Here is a 21587-nt window from a genome sequence, read left to right on the forward strand (position 1 = left end):
TTTTTTAAACCTGCAAGTGACATTTTTTTACGTCTATCAAGTTAAAAACACAGTAGGATAGAACGAAGACGAAATCACCACTATATGTAGAATCAGTATTAGTAAAATTCTTGGTTATGCGGTTATGCCATTACTATATTGTAACGGACATTGCGCGTGCACTACAAATTGAAGTTAAAAAATATGCAATCTCAATCTAAATCTAACCTTATTTAAATTATAAGGCCACTACGGCATAAAGCAGTAACTTTACACTACTTCGTGAAACATAAATTTGCGTTGCATGACTAAACTTAGTTAATTAAATTTATACGTTTACATATTTGCGGAATGTTTGAAAGATTTAAACGTCCTAAGCTGTATACTGCGGATAAATTGAAACGCCAATTTTGCAGTTTACAGTCTCTCTACCACTTTATCCGACCAAAATTACCAGTATTTTGTGTGCGATTATTAATGGAAAATAAACGACGTGGTATTAGGATAACGAGGCAAATAATTATTGGATTGTATATAGGTAAATTACTCGTACTCATGCCTTCATTCTTGTGTTCTATCAGTTTCTTTCTAAAATATACCTACATTGTATTTTATAATTAACGCCCTAAGCTATCGTAATAGAGATATTTTCGTTCACCCAGGCAACAACAGCTTTAAAACGATAAATTCGCAATTAGAAGTTTGATATGTGTTTTTTTTAGACCAGTTTTATACCATACGTATAAAATACAATTTTTGTTCATATTGTTATGTAAACTACGTCATGCGGAACTTTTTGTTGGTTTCAGCACCTGTAGTAATAATGCGATTTTTCACTTTGAGGAAAAGACTCTAAAAATGAGGCTGGAGAGCAATGGTGGGGAGAGTGTTATAATATTTTTAGTATAGTAGTGATTTACAGCGTTGGAAATTGCAATATTTACAAGAAACGTTACATATGAAATTATTCTACGGTATTTCATATTTCATCTTTGTAATTAAATTGTTGCGCAGGTACCTTGAAAATTTATATCATCTAGAAGTTAGCATCTCCACTCCATATACCTCGCAGGCAATAAACAAGCAATGAACACACGATACGCTAAAACGACAAAATTTAACGAATGCGGAAACGGAAATTGATTTCAAGACGAAGTCAATTCCCATTTCATTTCTGACATTTAACGCATTCCGTCTATACCCACCCTCCAAACGGTGTATTATAGCGTTTAAAAAAGATAGACGAGTTCAAAAGAAACGTGTGTTCGATGACACATTTCTGCACTATTCCCAAATGTCATTTATCGAACAACTTTTCAATTGACACCGTGTCGTATAACGGAACTTCAGCTTTAATAAGAGACATGGAAATATCGATTAGCTTTTAGGTTTAGCAAGACAAAAAGCTTTGCATCAAAGAACCCCACGTAAAAAAATTAATCTTAAAGACGTTATCTTAGTTTTACTGGTTTATCTCAAAAGCTTTTATGATGCGTTTTTCTTAAACTTAATGTCATGATTAAATGCTGATCAGGAGGAGAACGCACTGTTTAATTTTCCACTTACTCCTCAACAGTAATTAGGATTTTTCGTTAAGTAATAGTTGTGGGACGAAGATTTTTTACACATTTCATTTCTAATAATAAATTTAATAAATACGCAAAGGAACTGTCTTCCTTCGTATTTAAGAACCGGGGGAGCCGCTCAATGGCATTCTTTCTTACGTTAGGTATTTGTCAAGGGTTGGCGTTTTCTCCAAACAAACAAACAAAATTCATAGTCTTCGACACATAATCCCCGAATTGTGAATTTTTTCGAATAATGTCTACAAAAAGAATTAAATGCGCATTTGAAATTTTCGAATTTGGCCAATTTTTATTGGAAAAATGGAATTTATTCGGTCATCATCAGTTTCGCTGGGGAAATTGTTCTTTTTTATAACTCAAGGGAATGCAAATGATAAGGTACGGTAATAAATATGAATATGTTAGAATGTCATGTTGTGGAAGTGGTTAAAACTGTAATTTCCACTATGTATTCCATCCTTTTTAAAATAAATTCGTGGAACTGTAACAACACAAAGTTATAATTTTATACTAGCCTAATTTATGGAGTTGACTAGGTGCACAGGACATTTCGCATCATTATTGAAAACTCATTAAGTTAAACCCCAAACTTGTTCCCCATTTTGCGAGTTCGAATCGAAATTGGACTTTTAATCGACGTTCCAAATTGACTAAACGCGTCATGAAAGTTAATTATAGGTTTTCATAAATGGAAAATCGCAATTGCCATTCGAGCGGAACGAAGCTTTTTAGTGTTTACTTCCGTAAACTTCAAAAACAATGTGAACGGGTCTCTCAATATTTGTTACGTTAAGTGATTTTTAATTAAATTTGGATGATATCTCAAACTGTAAGTAACTCTTGTTTGAGTTAAATTTCACATCAAACTGCTTGGTTAATGGTTTACTGCTCCTGTTCTACATGTATACGCTAGCGTCGTAGTTAGATACCTAATTCATCTTTGAAATTGTATCCATAAAGCGGAAGCAGTCATACCTTGCATCTTAGTAATTAACAAACACCTATTTCAGGATTACCCAGCTTTTGTCTTCGTTCGACTAATATAGACAAGAGCATTAAGCAAATCTCTCTGTTTTTTACATAGAATAATTCTGCAAATATTGCTCAAGAGTGATTCTCTTCTTGTCTCATCTATCTTCGTCGTAATTCGCTAAAGCTTAACTATTTTGTGGCGATTATAGTAAAAACGTTCTCCCTACGTAATTTGCTTCAGTAAACGAAATCCTTTTGAAATTTTGTTTCTCTAGAGTCTAGATCGTGTAATGACAATTTCCAATATTATTAAATAAGGGTATCTATTGGGTAGGGTAATACAGGGTAATATCCATTACAAATACTGGGTTAAATTATGCCAGGTTTTCAGATACCAGGCGGAAGAAACTGGGCACAGGACTTAAACTTAGGCTACCAAAGCTGTTTTAAATGCATTTGTTACATTCGGTAGAATATATTGTTTGCTTTATGGAACAAAATCAATTTCAATTACGGTTTCTGTAATGTAAACTCTCGTAATGTTATGTTTAAGAGAAAAAAGAATTCGTTATAGGCCACTTGTGAGCAAGAGGCGAAGAGTGCACTTTCAAATTTGTATTTTCGATTTTAATAGCCCGAGAATACAAACATGAAATAATTTTTAATTTCTGATCAAATGACACCAATACCAAGCCTGTAAGTGGTGTAGTTCCAGAGCCATTGTGACAGACAGACAATTAGAGCGTAAAAGTGCAGTTTTTTTAAAGTGAAAGTGCACTAAACAGATTTTGAGCCATGCTAACGATGTACTTTATTACATGTTAACATTAAACTACATCAATCTCGAGTACCTGCTATTAATTATTAGATTATTACAATAACCAGTGCCCAAACAAAACGTCATAATAATATTCACAAACGACATTATATTTATAACATAACACGAGTGTGAAGCGCAATTCGATTTACGTATATATCAAACGCCCATCTTTCTCGAATGTTCTCAAACACTCCCGAATCTTCAAGAATGTTTTCGAACAAACACGTCATATTTCCCGGAAAGAATCCGCTTTCGTTAATCGGCGACTGCTAATCTTTTCTAGAATATTCTCTACAATATTAAGAAGCAAGCTTAACGTGGTTTTTAAAAAATGAATATTTTGGTTGTAAAGGAAGCAGACGAGGTCGTCAATGAAACTCGGTAGAGTAAAGTGAGGTACAGATGAGCAATATTATTTTCACTGTCGAATTTCACAGCACTGCAAGGTTTTTTTTTCTTTTAATTTAACATTCAGTAACTGAATCGAATACATTATACTTTCAAAATCAAAAATTAAAAAAAAATGTGACAGTGGAAGAGGTCGTATAGCCTATGCCTCAATTCAAAACTTTTATCTAAAAAAAATCTCAACACTGTCTAATTTTGAGGAAAAAAGATTATAACAGCAAAATCGTTAAAGTTAAGGGTATAATATGTTACATAAAAAATTAAGTACCATTGAAGTACTTTCCAAATCTGCAAAAAATATAAGGTATTCCATTTTTTTTAACGCAAATTTGAAACACCACTGGAATACAGCACGCTCTGGCGATCTAAAATATTTTGGAAACATAGCGACGGTAATTTTGTACATTCGGTATCTGCTGGTTTAGGTAGTAAAAAGTGTACTGCAGCCATTAGTAAGGCCAGAATTGAGCCAGATATTTTAGTTCTGTAAACCGCAGGTCATTTCAACTCTTAATACCAGTTTGCGTTTCTGTGGCCAATCGGTCCTGAGTACTGGCACTTACTCGTGCACTCGTAAGCTACGTTAAAAACATCAGTAGTTTCTGTTTAAATGGTAAGACAATACATGCCGGACATGCAACGTTTTGCAAGCGTTAATTGCCAGTGAGCTTCAAAGTTCCATAGTTACACTGAGCTCATTTTAGATCTTTGGAAGTCTTGTGCGCAAATGATTTTTAAAACTGCCTTTACTTTAGTAGTATAATTAACTCTGGGCGCATTTTATGTCTCGTTTTATATCTATGGAACTTTTGTGCTTCAACAGCAAGTGGATTTTGAAACGGGATTTATAATTGGTTGTAAAATAACACAGTGCACATTTTACAACACTGGAATTATTCTGTATTAACATATGGTTTTTGAAGCTGTATTGAATAATCGCACTGGGTACACTTTAACTCCTTGAAATTCTTGTGCATTAACGAATGTTTTATAAAACTAGATTTATAATAATAATTAGTTTCAAAATTGCACTGGTCACATTTTAAAACCTTTGAAATTCAGAAATTTAACCAGATTTTTAACTTCCTATTATTGCCACAAGACATCCGGTCCATATTTGGAAACACGAATACTGTTGCTACTTTTTACACATTTTGAGTATGAATATTAAAACGAATTCTATTTCCGGATCCAAACATGACTCCTAAACCTATAATCGCCATCAAAATATGAAAACACTAGAAAGCACTAACAAAGTATTAACGAAATACATGCTTTAAAAAAGATTTGGTAGTCTGCACTGAACTAAAGGGTTGTTCGTGCTTTCAAACGCGTGGGGGTCAGCACTAAATCAGAGGGTGTGTATATCTTAAAAACAGCTTTGCACGTTGCATGTTCAAATCGGAATTCTGTACAACAAAAACAATTTTAGCCACTCGATTTCAAAGTATACGTATACGGTATAGTGTAAATAACTGCGATAATTAATTTCTCTGTTTACTGGAACTTGGTAAAGTTTGATGCGGGTGTCTACCCCCTTTGTCAATTTAGTACGTGATTACAAACCGTTTTAAGAGATTTCTGTTTGAGCTCCTGAAAAATGAAGAGAGTCGCTTTTGAAATTTATTTTGTTTCTTTTTACTTGCAGATAAAGGAAGCTGAATTTGTGCAGTGCATTTCTTTGATTGTTTGGATACCCCTTTCCACGGAGCGAGATGCATTGTTTTATATAATACGGCGTACCAAATTGGTCGATTGAGACACTTTTAGGTAAGTTCTAGCATTAGTTCTAGGCTTACATGTGAACAATACAATTTACTAGATGTTTTATTCAATGTTTCTATTTCCCATGCACCTATCAGACATTATTGTCAGAGTTACCGGTACCTTTGAATGGAAAACCTCGCAGGAGGAACTGTTCACGCAAAATCAATAAAGAGAATGGAAGCAAATTCTTTATATTTAATCTAAAAGCAAAGAATACATAATACTGTTTGCTAAAAGCTTAATTCTGATGCGAATGTAAAAGGCTGCCATGCCACCTGTAATTTTTTTGCGTAATTTTTTTATGTGTGAGAAACTCTTACCACCCGACCGATGATTCGTCTTTATTTAATTAAATGGTTGAATATGCGAAATTATTGCTTTTATTTAAAATGATAAAAGATATTTAAGTGATGAAATCTTAGACAGGTGTGTTAAAAGTTATAAGGTTTGGATAAGACAATAATTAATATCATTTTGTTTACGTGATGGAACAAGTGTTGCGAAAATAATGCGGATTATGAAAAATGGAAGTGGGAGTTTTGGTCGACCTATACAGGCTGTTTTCACGCAAACCGCTATCTAAAGTATTCAGACTTGCATTAATAATTTAAATCTGAAACTTTGCGTACCAACATAGTTTTTCATGATCTATCGAAAGAAAATATTATCCTGATCATTTCACTTCTACTGCCGGTTTTACCGGATGTGGATAGCGACTTTCTTATTTTAAATAGAACCACCTATATTTTATTGCATTTTCGAAATCTACATGAAAATCTACGTCGTTTGATACCACATTTTCCTATACCCAGCATCAAAGGTTTTCAAGTTACATTCAAGATTTTTCAAAACATTAGCCGCTTGACTGCTTTTCTTTCCAAAATCAACAATACTAAGATGCTACATGCGAATGATTTTAATTTTGATCACCCTTCTACAGGGTATTTTAAAACTAATGGTTAAGTTTAATAACTTCGAACCTAAAAAGTTGATTTTGTCAAATAACACCGGTTTTATATTTTTGTACTTCAAATGTCGTAAAAAATTCTACATCGATCAATTATTACATTCCCTATATCTATCTGTTATCTATGGTTTTCGTTTTATTTAAGATTTTCTAGAATTGTGACGTTATTATATGCATAATTTTCTTAAGAGGCCTTGAAATAAACGCGTTACTAGATGTCATTGTACCATCCTTGGAAACATTACGTGGTGAAAACTACGGGTTTCAACTTAACGGAGCGCCGGCTCATTCTACCCATGATGCCTATATGTCTATATGCCACTGGACTTTTATGTGTGGGGTCTTATAAAAATCAAAGTTATACCAGTTGTTTCTCGTGAAGGACTGGAAGTTCGGGTGAGAAGAGCTTTTGATGAAATGGAGTAGGAATTCGAGAGGCGACTACCACCGGAGTTAACGCACCGGAGTTAATGCATGCCATTATGTGTTGAAAAAAACGGTGGCCACATAGAACAAAACCTCAATTGATGTTTGTTTTTTATTTTGTCGTTTTTTATCATGATACCTGTTTCGGTTTGTGATTTCATCTTTATTTAACGCTTTCGTCTGTGGTGCTTCGTGACCATTAAATTTAATTTGGGTGGATTTTTATAAAATTTCATTCATTAATAACGGGCCTCTGCTACTAATGGCCATTGGCAAAGTTACAGTATGATACAGATTTCTTGTCCTGATGAAGCATAAAGCCCCTTACGAAAGTGGACGAAACGTTGACTTTCGTTCAACATTGGCACTGTCCTATTCCGGAAATCACTCGCATCCGTGGAATCCTCCCATTGAGGCAGATTAATGTTATCAAATTGAGATTAATAGCGTCTTGCTTGTTGTTTTTTTTTAATTTTTTTATTACATACAAGAAAAAAGAGAAAGTGTAATTTCTAATTGTTTAGTTAAGACAATTTTTAGGTTATTTTACAAATGTTTGTTTAAACGTTTTATTTAGTTGTGTGTAGTTAAATGTCTTGAATGTTGAACTTAGTTTCTTTTCGTTATGAGGGGTGATCATAAATGACTGATAGCATTAAAAAGTTCCCATAAAAGTCATCATTCTCGCATTTCTCTAAATTACTTGTTTGGTATTTGCAATAACTATTCCTTTCGTGCTCAGACGGTTAGCTGGTTCCAGTTATTAAATCAACTATAATCTCCTTTCAATCCAAGATACATACCCAATTTTTTGCTTTACAGGTTTTGGAAGAATAAAGTATAGATTATGTTGTCAAACGAATACAGAACAATTTCAGAGGTCATTCACTTATTGTAACTTTTGTATAAAAGAAGTAATATGCGGCGGAGAAGGATCGCAGTTTTATTTCCGGAGCCGGGAGCTTATCATAAAGTTAACTGAATTTTATCCTTGTATAGCTTCGATGCTCAAGTTCAGCAGTACCGTACCATTTTGTCGCATATTTTCGGGGAATGAGCATTCACCGACGAAAATTAAGTTATATCGAATTATACAATAATACATTTAACACCCTCCACCCCACCGGCTGTAAATTGACGAAACGTGCGAGTCCACACAACTTTCATAAATTAATTATTCACCTTTTCCGACATTTCGTCAACTATAGCGCCCCAACGTTTTACCGAAATTCTTCGACGGTGCTTAATTCTAATTTACTATTTCACATGTCACGTTAAATAGCTATTTGGTTCTTTACCCCCTTAACTCCATTTTATGCGCATACGCTCAATACTACACCCCATTTATAAAACAACGTAACGCTTTGAATTTTAATGAAGCTCGCCAACCGAAACGACTTCATCCACAAGTACCTAATCTGTGCACCTACCACCCTTTTTATCTGCTAAACAGTACTAATTAAGCTAACTGAAGCACATCATTAAACGGCTGTATAATTAAGTCGAGGGAAACAACATTAAGATTGAGACATTACTTATGTACTTTGGCAAGTAGGCACTTAGTTTCTTTTATAAAGCTAAATTAAGTTTGTTCTCCACTTCGTAATGTTCTTAAAGTTTCGGACATAAAATGGAAAACAAAGTTCTTCGTCTAACTTTGTCAAACCATCAAATAGTTATGTAACTGAAAAACTTTATGTGACGTGTGAAAGTTTAGAAAATTCATCGATAGGTAGACGAAACGTTTTTCTAATCGTTATAGGTAGGTTTGTATGGTGTGTGATTTAATGTGGTATGAGGGAAAAGGAACAAATGGTGCAATAATAGTTTCCTCGGCACTGCAAGAAATGTGCATTGCAGTATTATCATCATGTTTGCTTGTCGGTATGTTGAATTTTTGGTGAGTTTCCAAGATATTTGTTCACTTCAAAATACTTCCGGAAATTTATATTGTGGATCTTATTACCTTTCAACTTTACGTTTAATATTCCCAATAGGTACCAATAATGTAGGTGCAATCGTAATTTTAAGTTATTGGAGGGCAATCTCATCTCTCAATACGTGCCGGTATTGTACTCCTGAGTCACACGATTATCCCAACGTATTTAGACAACATATTTAGTATGCCGATTATTTTTTATATACTTTGTGAGTGAATCCTGTAGATAAGATCTGAAATACATTTAGTTGAAGCAAAATTATCGAAAGAGGAGACTGGCCTATACCATTGAATAAATTATTCAGTGCCTATACAGAAATATGTCTATACCGAGCGGCCAAGGATACGGTTATATTTTAGCGCTATTGTGTACAAGGAAGAAAAGGCCGGGAACAAATCGATTTTTGTATGGTATGAAAATATTACTCCTCTCTAACACTCCCTCCAATTGTAAATTAAGAAGAGGGTCGTATGACATCTTGTACGAAAGCGATTTTAATATTCATTTTATTTTCATTGCTTTATATTTACCTACCTATATCTGAAATCACTAGTACAGACCCTGATTAGTCAATGAAGTAAGATATTGTAGCGCATATTCCACAAATCCCGATACGCATTCATTGAGGCGCCATGAAAGATTAGTCATCCGGGAATTATGACGTGTTCTGTTTCAGAGGTTTCAAAAGACTCGCAACCACTTGGGTACACACGAGTTTAAGTTATATGCCAGCACCTTAGGGTTCACCTACAGTCTACACGCCACTGTCCACTGAAGGGATTCCATTCCACATTAATAAAACTAGAAAAATTTCGGAGTAAGTACTTTACGAAAACTGTCAATTAACACCAAGAATTATCTCTGAAATAGTATATACTTACCTATTTGAATGTAAAGCTGCGTACTGACTTGAGGACGAACGCGAATGAGGCCGTATGAGGAAAAAACTGTCGTCGGTCCTTCAAAGAACCTGTAGTCATGTGGTTACGTGTTTAATATCCACGCGGTATTCAATACCGCCTCAGCTTCCCTCATACGCGTTCGTCCTCAAGTCAGTACGCAGCTTAAGACACTTTTTCTAAGCTTCGTTTTGGTACCCGCGTTGGTTCATTAATAAACTACTTATTAAAAAGCAAACGAGAAATGAATTCCGAAGAAAACGTCAACACGTAAGTGGCACAAACCGGTGCAAGTTAGCCCTCCACTTTTTGAATTTTCAAAATACTTTTATGCGCGTTTGTTAGTCGTTTGATAGTTACATTTTGACGTTTGTTGGTTGACCGTTATTTAATTATTCAAATTTCAAAATTTGAGCGTATAGTTGCCCCCCCCCCCACTTTTGTAATTTTCAGAATATTTCTATTTCAATCGTTTGTTGGTCGTTTGTTGGTGTTTGTTAGTTACATTTTGACGTTTGTTGGTTGACCGTTATTTAATTATTCAAATTTCAAAATTTGAGCGTATAGTTGCCCCCCCCCCCACTTTTGTAATTTTCAGAATATTTCTATTTCAATCGTTTGTTGGTCGTTTGTTGGTGTTTGTTAGTTACATTTTGACGTTTGTTGGTTGACCGTTATTTAATTATGTATTCAAATTTCAAAATTTGAGCGTATAGTTAGCCCCCCCCCCCACTTTTTGAATTTTCAGAATATTATTATTTCAATCGTTTATTAGTCGTTTGTTGGTCTTTGTTAATTACAACGTTTGTTAGTTGATCGTTATTTAACCATTCAAATTTCAAAATTTGAACGTATAGTTAGCCCCCCATTTTTGGAAAGTTCAGAATATTTTTATTTTAATCATTTGTTGGTCGTTTGTTGGTGTTTGTGTGGCAAGTGTCACAAATAAATTATCTGCTACAATTGTACAAGTGTACTCCCTATTTCGTAGCAAAATAAGATTAATTAAAAATGCGAATTTCGAAAAAGATGAACTAGTATTTTTAAATAATCTTATTTTACTACGAAATAGGAAGTACATTTGCAGCAAATAATTAATGTATGGCATTTGTTTACTATCTGACATTCTTTGGTTGTAATTCATTAATGTATAAATAGTTATATGGATATGGAAATTTTACTATTTTTTTGGAACACCCTGTATTACTAAATTCAACTTACTAAAGTGTTTCCTTTTATTCAGATTCACATTATGGATCAAGATTAAATGTGTTTCTTAACTTTAAAATCAAGGTCGCTACGATTTATTAAAGTGCGGGTGGCTTATACAAAATTATTAGGAAAAAAATTAATAATTTGGCAACATTGACAAAAAACCAAATAGTGAATAGGTTTCTATGCAGAGGTTAAACAATGATATCGAATCAGCTAAAAATAAACAGTGTTCTATTTTAAAAAAATCAAATGCGAATTGACACCGTAAAAATGACACATCCTGGTCATTCAAAAATAATTTCTATAGATGGGCAACCATCTATAGTTGATATTTGCACAAACAGTTTTTTCATATTTCTTACAAGGTATGATAGATCATACGACTGACACACTGTTGCAGGACCCTGTATAAATATGATAAATGACGGTGTCCCGCATAATTGCACTTTTACCAAATTTTATCTTTTCAAACCATTGTTAATCATGTTGAATATTTTAAGAAAACAGCCATTAAGCCATAATTCAAACTTTATCTTTTCATACCAAGAATTATATCTTAAATAGTATTGTATATACTTACCTATTTGAATTTAATACATTTTTTAAAGCTTTAGTTTCGTACCTGCGGTGCGTCATTAATAAACAAATGAGTAATTAATTGTGTGAAAAACGTCAACACGTAACCTTTACTATACAGGGTGACAATTTGAAAACTTACCACCCCCCATATCTTAGTAAATAAACGAGATATTTAAAAAAATCAAAATCCGTTTCGGTAATTCGGAGGGGGAATCACAATGACATAGTTGGCGACGCACCCCCTCCAACCCCCTGCGCCCCAGCCACCCCAACTTTTAAATCTTAAATAGTGACCCCCCATGTGTGATACGTCGTTGGAAAGCTCTGAAAAAATGCTTTCCAACCATACCAAATGGCATTACATTTAGGTTAGTAATTATCGTGCAAATCAAAAAATTAACTAATATGATACATTTGAAATCTGTCGTATTTATAACGCAACCGGCGAACATAGACCAACTAAGACAGGGAATAATTCAAGAATCTCGAAATATTGCAAAATCAACATTTGAAAAGGTTCAGCACGAGTTTGAGAATAGATTATAACTGGCGATCAAAAATGAGTTGCTGTCGAGTCGGCTTTGGAAGTTCAAGTTAAATACGATTTTCCATGTAAACAAAAATTACAAAGGGCGACTCGACAGCAACTCATTTTTGATCGCATAGTAATACTGTCTTACCAATAACGGAAAACATTTTGAACATTTATTGAAATAAAGGCCAACTTTAGAAAATGTATCATATTAGTTGATTTTTTAATTTGCACGATAATTACTAACCTAAATGTAATGCTATTTGGTATGGTTGGAAAGCATTTTTTCAGAGCTTTCCAACGACGTATCACACATGGGGGGTTACTATTTAAGATTTAAAAGTTGGGGTGGCTAGGGCGCAGGGGGTGTGAGGGGGTGCGTCGCCAACTATGTCATTTTGATTCCCCCTCCGAGTTACCGAAACGGATTTTGATTTTTTTAAATATCTCGTTTATTTACTAAGATATGGGGGGTGGTAAGTTTTCAAATTGTCACCCTGTATAATCAAATCCAATTGCGTTTCAGGACAGTTCCAATTTCAACGCCGAAGTAATAAATACTTAGCGCTGTTATAATTGTGTATATGTGAGTGTAAATATTATTCTGTTATAAATTTATTCTTAATTAATTGTAAATAAATAATTTTATGAATAGGTACTTATGCAATGGTAATACTCTGCTCTAAATCTACTACAACATTCAATTTTATCCTAAAAATAATGCTACACAGTGTTCCGAATCGATACGTGACACGCTGTAGGCGCTGTAGGGATCCCGCAGGAGGTGCATTTTTATCCAAAAACTTATGTATTCCATCTTAGCTGAAAGGTTATGAAATCGATCGTTTTACGAAACAATTTTTTACCTTAATCCCAAGGACTTGAAGACGTCGCGGTTTTGTTTAATTTCGAACACTAGACTGGTTGCAAAAACCTTCTGTTTCAGAAATTCCGCTGCAATTTTCTAGTATGGAATATGTCTTATAGTGGCTTACCCCACCAACAGAGCACGTCTGCATAATTTCAATCGGTTTAAAGTTGGGATAAGCGTCGTTTAGACATATAAGGAGAAAAGATGTGGCCTTTGTTGACATAATAAGTTCAAATTTTGCGAATATATCAAGCAGCCTTCTTCACATTCTATTTTCCGAAAAGTTATAGTTCTTGAGTGTGTTTTTAAGCTAATTACAGGAAAAAACGGTTTATGCAAAGTGTAGCTATCTGGCATTAAAGTGGCGTTGTTTATTAAAGCTTTTGAGCATGGTGTTGTCTAGGACGGACGGTTTAGGAATGTTATAGATTTGAGAAAATCAAACCTAATTCGTTGTCCGCTAATAATATTTGTTACCCACATACCATATAGTTTTTATGTCATCACTAGATATTATCATATTTAAGAGACGTTGATTTAAGAAGACACATGATCAACTACTTTAGATTCTGGTGATCTATTTTCTGACAAAAAATAACGCAGTAGTTTTTCAATCCATGCATTAAAAATCCGTCACTAAAATTGAGTGTAATTATTAATTCAAGAGATCGCAAACACACCTTTAATAAAAAGTAATATTTTTGCGTAATTATTTATTTAAGCATTATTTGAATAAATATAAATTAAATTTTAACATTACAATACGTTACGTTTACTAAATAAATTCATTTCTATGCAAAGGGTCGAGAAACTGTTGAATTCGACTTCTACGAAATGAATTTTAATCGAGCACCCAAGAGCCCTAACATGCCCGAAATTATATTATGACCTTATCTCGTTTCAATTAGGTGCCCTGCGGTATTTAAAGTGGAAATCGAAATCACGACGATCGCAGAAATAGATTGAATAATTTATAATGATTTATAACGTAGGGGATGTGCATAAGCAATTTCGGTCCCTTGAAAAATGAGCCGTTTTCTTTTCGCATCGATGTGGTTCTATATACATAGAAGAAATTTTTCCCCGAGGGCAAAGTATTGATGAATGATATGACTTTACGGAGGAAACGGTTTCGCTCCCTATGGATCCGTTTTGTGTATTTATAAAGCAAAAAATAAGTTAACTTGTGTAGCACGCAAGAGGGATGGGAATAAATGCCTGTACGTTTCTTAGATATCTTTATATCGGTTATTCGATCATCATAAAACTTTGAGAGACGTTGCTGATATGCTACCTATCGAGATTATTAATTACCATACGGAAAGTGATACTATAACTAATTTAAAATGAGTTGATCGTTTCAGAACCTAAGATCTTATTGAAATAGTGCCTATTCAACAACATAACGTAACGTAAATTTATTAACGTCTTTTATTTATTTACAATTAATTTACAACACTCGTAAAATGCATTAATTTATAACAGTAATTAAAATATTTATCACTCACAAGAACGCATCGATGTTGGAACTGTCATTTTTCCCGGAAGGATTGCTTCACATCCACGTTCGTTCCTTATCGTCGAAGATCTTTTTTTTGGCGCCTGGCTGTCTATCGAGATTTCTGGGATGTTCGCTACACCGCCCCTTTTAAAATTGCGTACTGTATTTTTCAAACAATTTATCTTAAGTCCAAAAACTGGAGAATAAGTAAAAACATTTGACTGCAAAGCAAATTTAATTTAACTCCTAACGTCATCCAGTCAGTGATAATAGTTCCTTTTTTTGTCATATTCACCTCGTTATTATGTAAATTAGAACTTATTTCAGATTAAAATATAAAAAGTAGAAAAACCAAGATATTTGTTTATGTTTTTACTATGAAATTTATTCTCCAGTTTTTATAGACTGAAAGGAATTATTCGAAAAATGAATTAATAAATATATTTTAGCTTTGAACAAGGCAGATAAAAATTGCCTTTTTTTGCATGGCCATCTCACTATTATGTAAATTACATATAACTTATTTAAGATTAGAATTTAAAAACCAGGAAAACCAAGATATTTCGAAAACTATCAGAGATAGGTATAGGACATTATTATTATCAAAAGTTGAAGGTTTTTGGAGGAGCTAAAGGATGACAGAAAAATATACAAGATGTTCCATTAAAAAAAAGTGAGATTTTTAATATGAGGTTTTGTAACTTTGGATCTAGAAAAAAAACACCCTGTAAGCTATTTTTAATGTTTTATAGCAGATGTATTTTTTTGACTTTTACTTAACTCAGGATAAGAGATATAAAACCTGGAATCGAAATTTAAGTAATGATTTTGACCATATACTGACGCTTGCAAATGCCCAATTTTGGGCGCCCTACTTTGTGGGCGCACCCTGTATAATTCCAAATACTTTAAAATGTGGAGAATATTCAACCATATCATAATACAAAAGCACTCTATCGAAAAATCTTATCTTCAAGGCATTAAGTTACTCCGCGCAATCGTTGACTCACCCTGTACATGAAAAACATCAAAATGGCGTGATTCTATTCTAGCCTCGGTTACTATCATTTAAAATGAAAAGTACATGTGAGAATGCCAGTAGTGAGTATTCATCTAGGTCTATTATTACATAAGCAAATCACATTAAGTAGTAGAAGAAAGGTTAAATTAGAGGACCCCTTTCTCGTATTGCTAAGAAGCAAAAGCTGCGATCCGGGCGAGACGAGCAGGAAACAAAACCTCTCGCATTCCAATACCGTTAACTGATTTCCAAGTTTCGTTGTGAAAATCATATGGTTTTTGGCATCTGCGCAGAGCGGTCAAAATCGAAAACGTAGCAAAATTGGTGTATACAGAGCGTAGCGTATTTTTATTTCAGATGTAAAGATGTGTTGCCACAAGAGAAAAAGGCAAAAACATCTTAAGTGGGAAAGAAATACAAATAGAGGACTGGAAGAAAAGTACTACAAATAAATCAGGTGAAAGAAAAGCTGACAGAAGAAGATGGAGGGTAGGAAGTGGAAGGAGACGAGATAGCAAAAGGGGAGATTGAACAGCAATAATCGGGACTTAAGAAAGGAAAAGCGGTAGAGAGGGATGAAATAAGATAGGAGGCATGAATTTTTGTCATAGATACTGTACTGATAGAAACTGAGGAATCTAATAAGCAAGATATGGAAAGGAGGAGGACTACCGGAAGAATGGAATGTAGTGGGAAGAAGGAAGATGTGGTAATTGGCATACGCTGACGACAGTCATAACGGCAACACAGGAAAAAACAGACGAAGGAAATGATAAAAAGAATGGGGAGATACTGGGAAAAAAGGGAATTGAATTAAATGTCAAAAAATCGAAAGTGATGAGATTTGGAAAGGGGGGAGGAAAAAAAAGGGCGAGTAGAGTAGAGTAGAGTAGAGTAGAGAAAGTAAGAAAATTTAAGCACGTCAGATACCAGATGCAACGAAATGTGGCAAATGATAGCGAAGTTTAGATACGGAAACGAAGAGAGAAGAAAGGAGAAGTGAAAAAAAGAAGAAAAGAAATGACCCTCTGATATGAGGATGTAAGGCAGCAGAAGGGGCAAGGGATAGAAGGAGAGAAACACTGGGCGGTGGGGGGAAGAGGAAAAAAATGGATGAAAAAGATATAGAAAAAAAGAAGAAATGCAGAAAACATGATGTACATGTAATAGAACTTATCGTAAACAGTTTTACATTCCTTAAACATCAATATGGTAGCGAATTGAAAGAATGCTCTCAAGATTGTAACACCCGTCTTAGGAGAGCGAATTCATGCATTCAAAGTAAGTTACAAACAATAAAAATAAAAAAAGGTTTTCGCCTTAAGGAACTTTAGCGCATTTTCCATGCATTGATCAGTACTTCTCGAAAGGTCATACAACAGACTATTTGTATGTGCAAAGGAAAATAAGTTATGTTATAAATATTCTTATAAATAAGAAACTTAGGATTGCGCAGTCTGCACACGCGACATGCACACAACTGATGTTTAAAGTATGCGCACATTATGACAATATGGAATACGCTTGATTTTACTAGAAGCATCTGTGGTCGACATTTCAAAGAAATATCTCCATAAATAAGAAAATTGACATTGCGCAGTCTGCGCATGCGCAGATTAATCGTCATAATTTTTCTTGGTTAAGGTGCCATAGCTATTAGCTGCCGAATGCAAAAAGAACGAACTGAATATCTTGAAAACTGTAGAAGTAGTTAAGCCTGTAGATTGATAGAGAAAAACGATGTAAAGGATGAGGGGTAGTGTACACCCCTTAATTAAACACTATACAATTTACAATGGGCGTTTATTGAACAGTAACAATGGTTCGATACATTGCTATAATTCTCGACCGCCTTTCTTGGATGTCGCGTACGGTTAAGGTCTCAGATGGACGAACGGACGGCCGGAAAAAGAAGCCATAATAGCGCCTTCTAACATGAGTTGGAAAATGCACTAAAAAGTGCAGATTCATCCCTACGTGGTCATCAACAAATTCATTTTGAAAAGCTGCAAACTAAAATCTTCTTGAAAAAAATGGAAGGGATTGAACCTGAGAGCATTGATGTCTCATACAATTATAAATTAACATTCGAACTTGACCCTCGACTTGACCAGGGAAATTCGTTTAATCTAGTAATTGTATTTCGACATACCTAAAGTTCAACATTATAGATGTTCAAAGTAAAGACATTTAAAAACAATGACATAAAAGTTACGCCTGGCAAAAATAATCTTAATCTTAAACAAAGACTGCAACTTTAGACAAACAGTAAAAGTTACAGTTTTAAGACTGATTTGGCAAAACATCACATTCCGAAATGGGTAAATCGTAAAGGTTGGCAGAAGCAACCGAATCTTTACTCCAACCGGACGACTTCGTAATGTAATCAATATTAACCCCATCTGTTCTAGTTGATGCGGCTAGGGACTACAACTACCCGTTGATAGTTTAACCGCGTATGTAAAAAGATAATTCACGAAAAAGAGAATATTCTATAATCGATCAATTTTATTTTATTGACAAATTTCTATTAATTTCAAATCTGTTACATACATACTTGATTACTATAAATGCATCTTTCTTCACCATCCCTAAAGATCGCAGAAGTACCAGCGTGTCTAATGCTCTGTAACTTGTAACATGTAATATCGACTCTACTCCTACATATAAAGTGTTTCTAACCCATACACTGAGGGCTTGTGCACTGTAAATACACATTTTTTTGTAGGAAATTGGTTATTAGAAATATAAACTTGAAGAGTAAATATCGCACATAGATTAATATTTGAAAAGTAGGGTAAAACCAGAATTTGTTGTTTTCTGTTTAAACCTGGCGTTTTAATTTCAATATGACAATTGATTTTTGATTTACCCCCGGCAATCTTCCAATCAATTAAATAAAATAACGAAAAATCCTTTGTGTGGATTCAATTCCTTCAGGAATATTAAAATTACTTGATACTTGATACTTTGACTTATCCCTGACGTAGCTGCTTCTCCCAGAATTTAGTCAACTGTCGTGGGGATGTGTCCCTGGTAGGAACTAACTGGGGTGCATCTCCACCTCTTGTACAGGGTGGGGCACGGGAACTTCCCACATTAAAAAAAACTGCTGTTGGGATATGGGCGGTTGTAGAGGAGTGGGGTAGGTCTCGTTCGGAGCGGTGAGTGATGTAGTTTTCAGTCGTTACCATGCCGTGGTCAGGTGAGCAGCGTGCGTTCATTATCGAGACTTTTTTCAAAAATGGTGAATCTGTAACTGCTACTTTGAGGGCATTCCGTACAAGGTACAGTTTGTCGTCGTCTGCTAGTGTTCCCGACCGGAAAACAATTTTGTCTTGGGTGCAAAAGTTTAGAGCAACAGGATCTGCGCTAAATTCAAAGAAGAAAGGCCCAGCTGTCACCGTTAGAACCCCTGAAAACATTGCTCGAGTGAGGGCGTCGATCGAACAGAGTCCTACGCGTTCTGCGAGAAAACATGCTTCTGCTCTTCAGATTTCGGCGAGAACAGTGAGGCGGATTTTGCATACTGACCTCAATTTGCACCCCTACAAGATCATGGTTGCCCAGGAATTGTCCCCAACAGACTGGGGGCGACGTGTGGAATGTTGTGAGGCGATCCTTCAACAAGTGCCTCCCACTGCGGTTTTGTGGACTAGCGATGAAGCTCATTTTCATCTGTCAGGGTGTGTGAATAAGCAAAACTGCCGTTATTGGGCAGCTGAGAACCCTCGAGAGCTTCACCAAAGACCCCTTCACAGCCCCAAGGTCACAGTTTGGTGTGCACTGTCGTCTGTAGGCATCATTGGGCCTTATTTTTTTGAGGAGGGTGGTGTCACGATTACTGTGAACTCTGATCGGTACTGTGACATGCTTGAGAATTTTTTGAGGCCAAAAATCGAAGAATTCGGTGAGGAACATGAACGTGAGAGCTTCTGGTTCCAACAAGATGGTGCTACAGCACACACAGCCCGTCGTTCACGCGCTATTCTCCAGGAGATGTTCCCCGGGCAGGTGGTCTCCTTGCATGAGCCCATTCAGTGGCCCCGCGCTCCCCCGATTTAAGCCCTTGTGATTTTTATCTATGGGGTTACCTCAAGGCCGAGGTTTTCAAACATCGTCCAAGGACCCTGGAAGACCTCAAAACCGCAATCGAGGGAGAAATCGCCCAGATAACCTCCACCACACTTGAGAAAGTCATGCGAAACTTCCACGAAAGGCTCAATATCTGTATTGCCCGGCAAGGCCATCATTTAGACGATATTATTTTTAAAACGTAGTTTGAAAAAACTACATGAGGTAATCTTTTTGATAAATAAATTCTTGTTTCATTATCTCGATTAGTTTTTTTTTAACAACCTTTTGAAATGTGGGAGTTTCCCGTGCCCCACCCTGTAGCTATTACGTTGAGCCGCGGCATATGCCAAACAATGTGATGGATTTTTTGGATTGAGGAGGTTATGGGGAGGAGGGGGGGACTAACTGGGTGTTGTAGTGCCCGTAAGGGTACGGCCACAGCTTCGCCACTGGTTCGAACAAAATTCCTAACTTATACATATGAAAAAATTTAAAATGCGTGTGGATGCAGCATTACATTCGAAGAGGTAGTGGCAACCCCGTTCACTTTCTCCAACACGATATTTGTTATCGTCGGTTATCGCCAAACATACTTTTGTTTATGTTCGATATGAAGCAGTATATGTGTAAATTGCCCTATATCTTCACATAAGAAAACAAAATAAACGTGGACTGTAAGCTTTTTATATTCAAAGCCGTAAGGAAGTAGTATGTATACGTTAATAATTTTATGTAAGAAGATTACGATTGGCCTTTTTATCTATGCTTTATAAAACCCTATTGTGCGCATGTCACTTTGTTTGAAACAGTTATGTTTTGAGCACGCGTAAAGTTAAATTTAAAATAAAGTAAATGACAGAATTGTATGAAAATTAGGTCGTGCACGAACACTACGTTTAACAAAATACAAATTCAAAACTAAATGTTTGAAATGGCAATGCGGCCACCTGTTACAACGTGTCTTAAACATACCCTTATAAAATCTTGCAATTTTTGTTGCCACTCATCGGGTAAGAAGTGAGCGATCCTTTAACTGAAATATCTGCAAAATCAACGAAAAAGGAAAAAACAGATAAAAGTTTAAATTAATTTAAATTGTCTCTCTTCCACGAAACAAATAATGCATTTTACTTACATTTGGTTAGGCCATTGAATAAGCACCTTAAAGAAGTATAACTACATAGGAAAACCTGAAATTGGTGTAAGGTGTGTTGCATACACTGCAAAGTGGTTATTACCACAAATATTGAAGGATATTTGGCCTCGGGCAGTAAGAAACCAGTTATACTTAGGGGCCTATTGTTTTCCTTGTTTATCAGAGTTGAACAGTGTTGTCATATTTACTAGATCCTTATATGGAGCTAGGTAAAGTTTGATTGTTGATTATGTAAAGATAATGGTGGTTAGAACAGTTCTTGTTGTTTTCTTATTAGATTAAACTACATTTTTTACTTTATTTATTATTCCTTATGATCTTACATTTCAGATTGATCCTCCCCTACATAATATTGTTATTGGCATTGAATAAAAGCTTATTCATTATTGTAATCTATTATAGTTTACTCAAACATTAATCGCTACAAAGCAGGCTGTCATTTTTGTACTGCGGCGGGACCTACTGCAAAGTGAAAACTGTCCGATTTTCGTGGTAACCGCAGTCGCAGTTTTCTCCTGACGAAAGTCACCGCGACTCACGCTGCGTCACCTCTTCAGCTTCGTCCCATTTTGCGCCTCGACTAATAGAGAAACAAGTCATAAGAATTTTCTAGAATCTTCATAGATGGGACACGTCCATAATATCTGTTGTTGCCATAAACCTATGTTTCTTTAAAAGACTTGAAATCAACCCTCCATTTTGAAGTGTGACGTTTCCACGTTTCAATAAATTTAGGTACTTCAATTTTTTATTTTTAAAAAACCTGGAGGTGCCGTTCTCATTAGGTACCAAAAAAATTGACATTTAACAATGTCTCCTGTATCTAACAATATAGGAATATTACTAGACATACTCGTATATTGTTCCTCCT

General features: G+C 35.1%; 2 protein-coding genes across 4 annotated transcripts in view; both read left to right on the plus strand.

Moving 5' to 3' along the window:
• LOC116164530 (dentin sialophosphoprotein) overlaps nt 1-21587 on the plus strand; it is a 59970-nt gene that overhangs the window by 26572 nt on the left and 11811 nt on the right. The window contains exon 2 of one of the 3 annotated variants that reach the window (XM_031478723.1): nt 5414-5535. The exons of 1 other annotated variant lie outside the window; for it this stretch is intronic. The gene's annotated coding sequence lies outside the window, so the exon portion shown is untranslated. Of the gene's footprint in view, nt 1-5413; nt 5536-9548; nt 9683-21587 lie in introns of those variants that run through there. One more of the 3 variants, XM_031478724.1, reaches the window with a different exon arrangement.
• On the plus strand, nt 18571-19548 carry LOC116164037. The gene has a single exon (XM_031478164.1). It carries the CDS (start codon nt 18676-18678, stop codon nt 19546-19548), a length of 873 nt encoding a protein of 290 aa, XP_031334024.1. The 5' UTR covers nt 18571-18675.

The sequence above is a fragment of the Photinus pyralis genome, unplaced genomic scaffold (assembly GCF_008802855.1).
Source record: "Photinus pyralis isolate 1611_PpyrPB1 unplaced genomic scaffold, Ppyr1.3 Ppyr1.4_LG2, whole genome shotgun sequence".
In the NCBI taxonomy this organism is placed as follows: Eukaryota; Metazoa; Arthropoda; class Insecta; order Coleoptera; family Lampyridae; genus Photinus; species Photinus pyralis.

Bases quoted from the DNA above. Each gene is read 5' to 3' on its own strand.
- LOC116164037 (XM_031478164.1), top strand. From the start codon at position 18,676: ATGCCGTGGTCAGGTGAGCAGCGTGCGTTCATTATCGAGACTTTTTTC.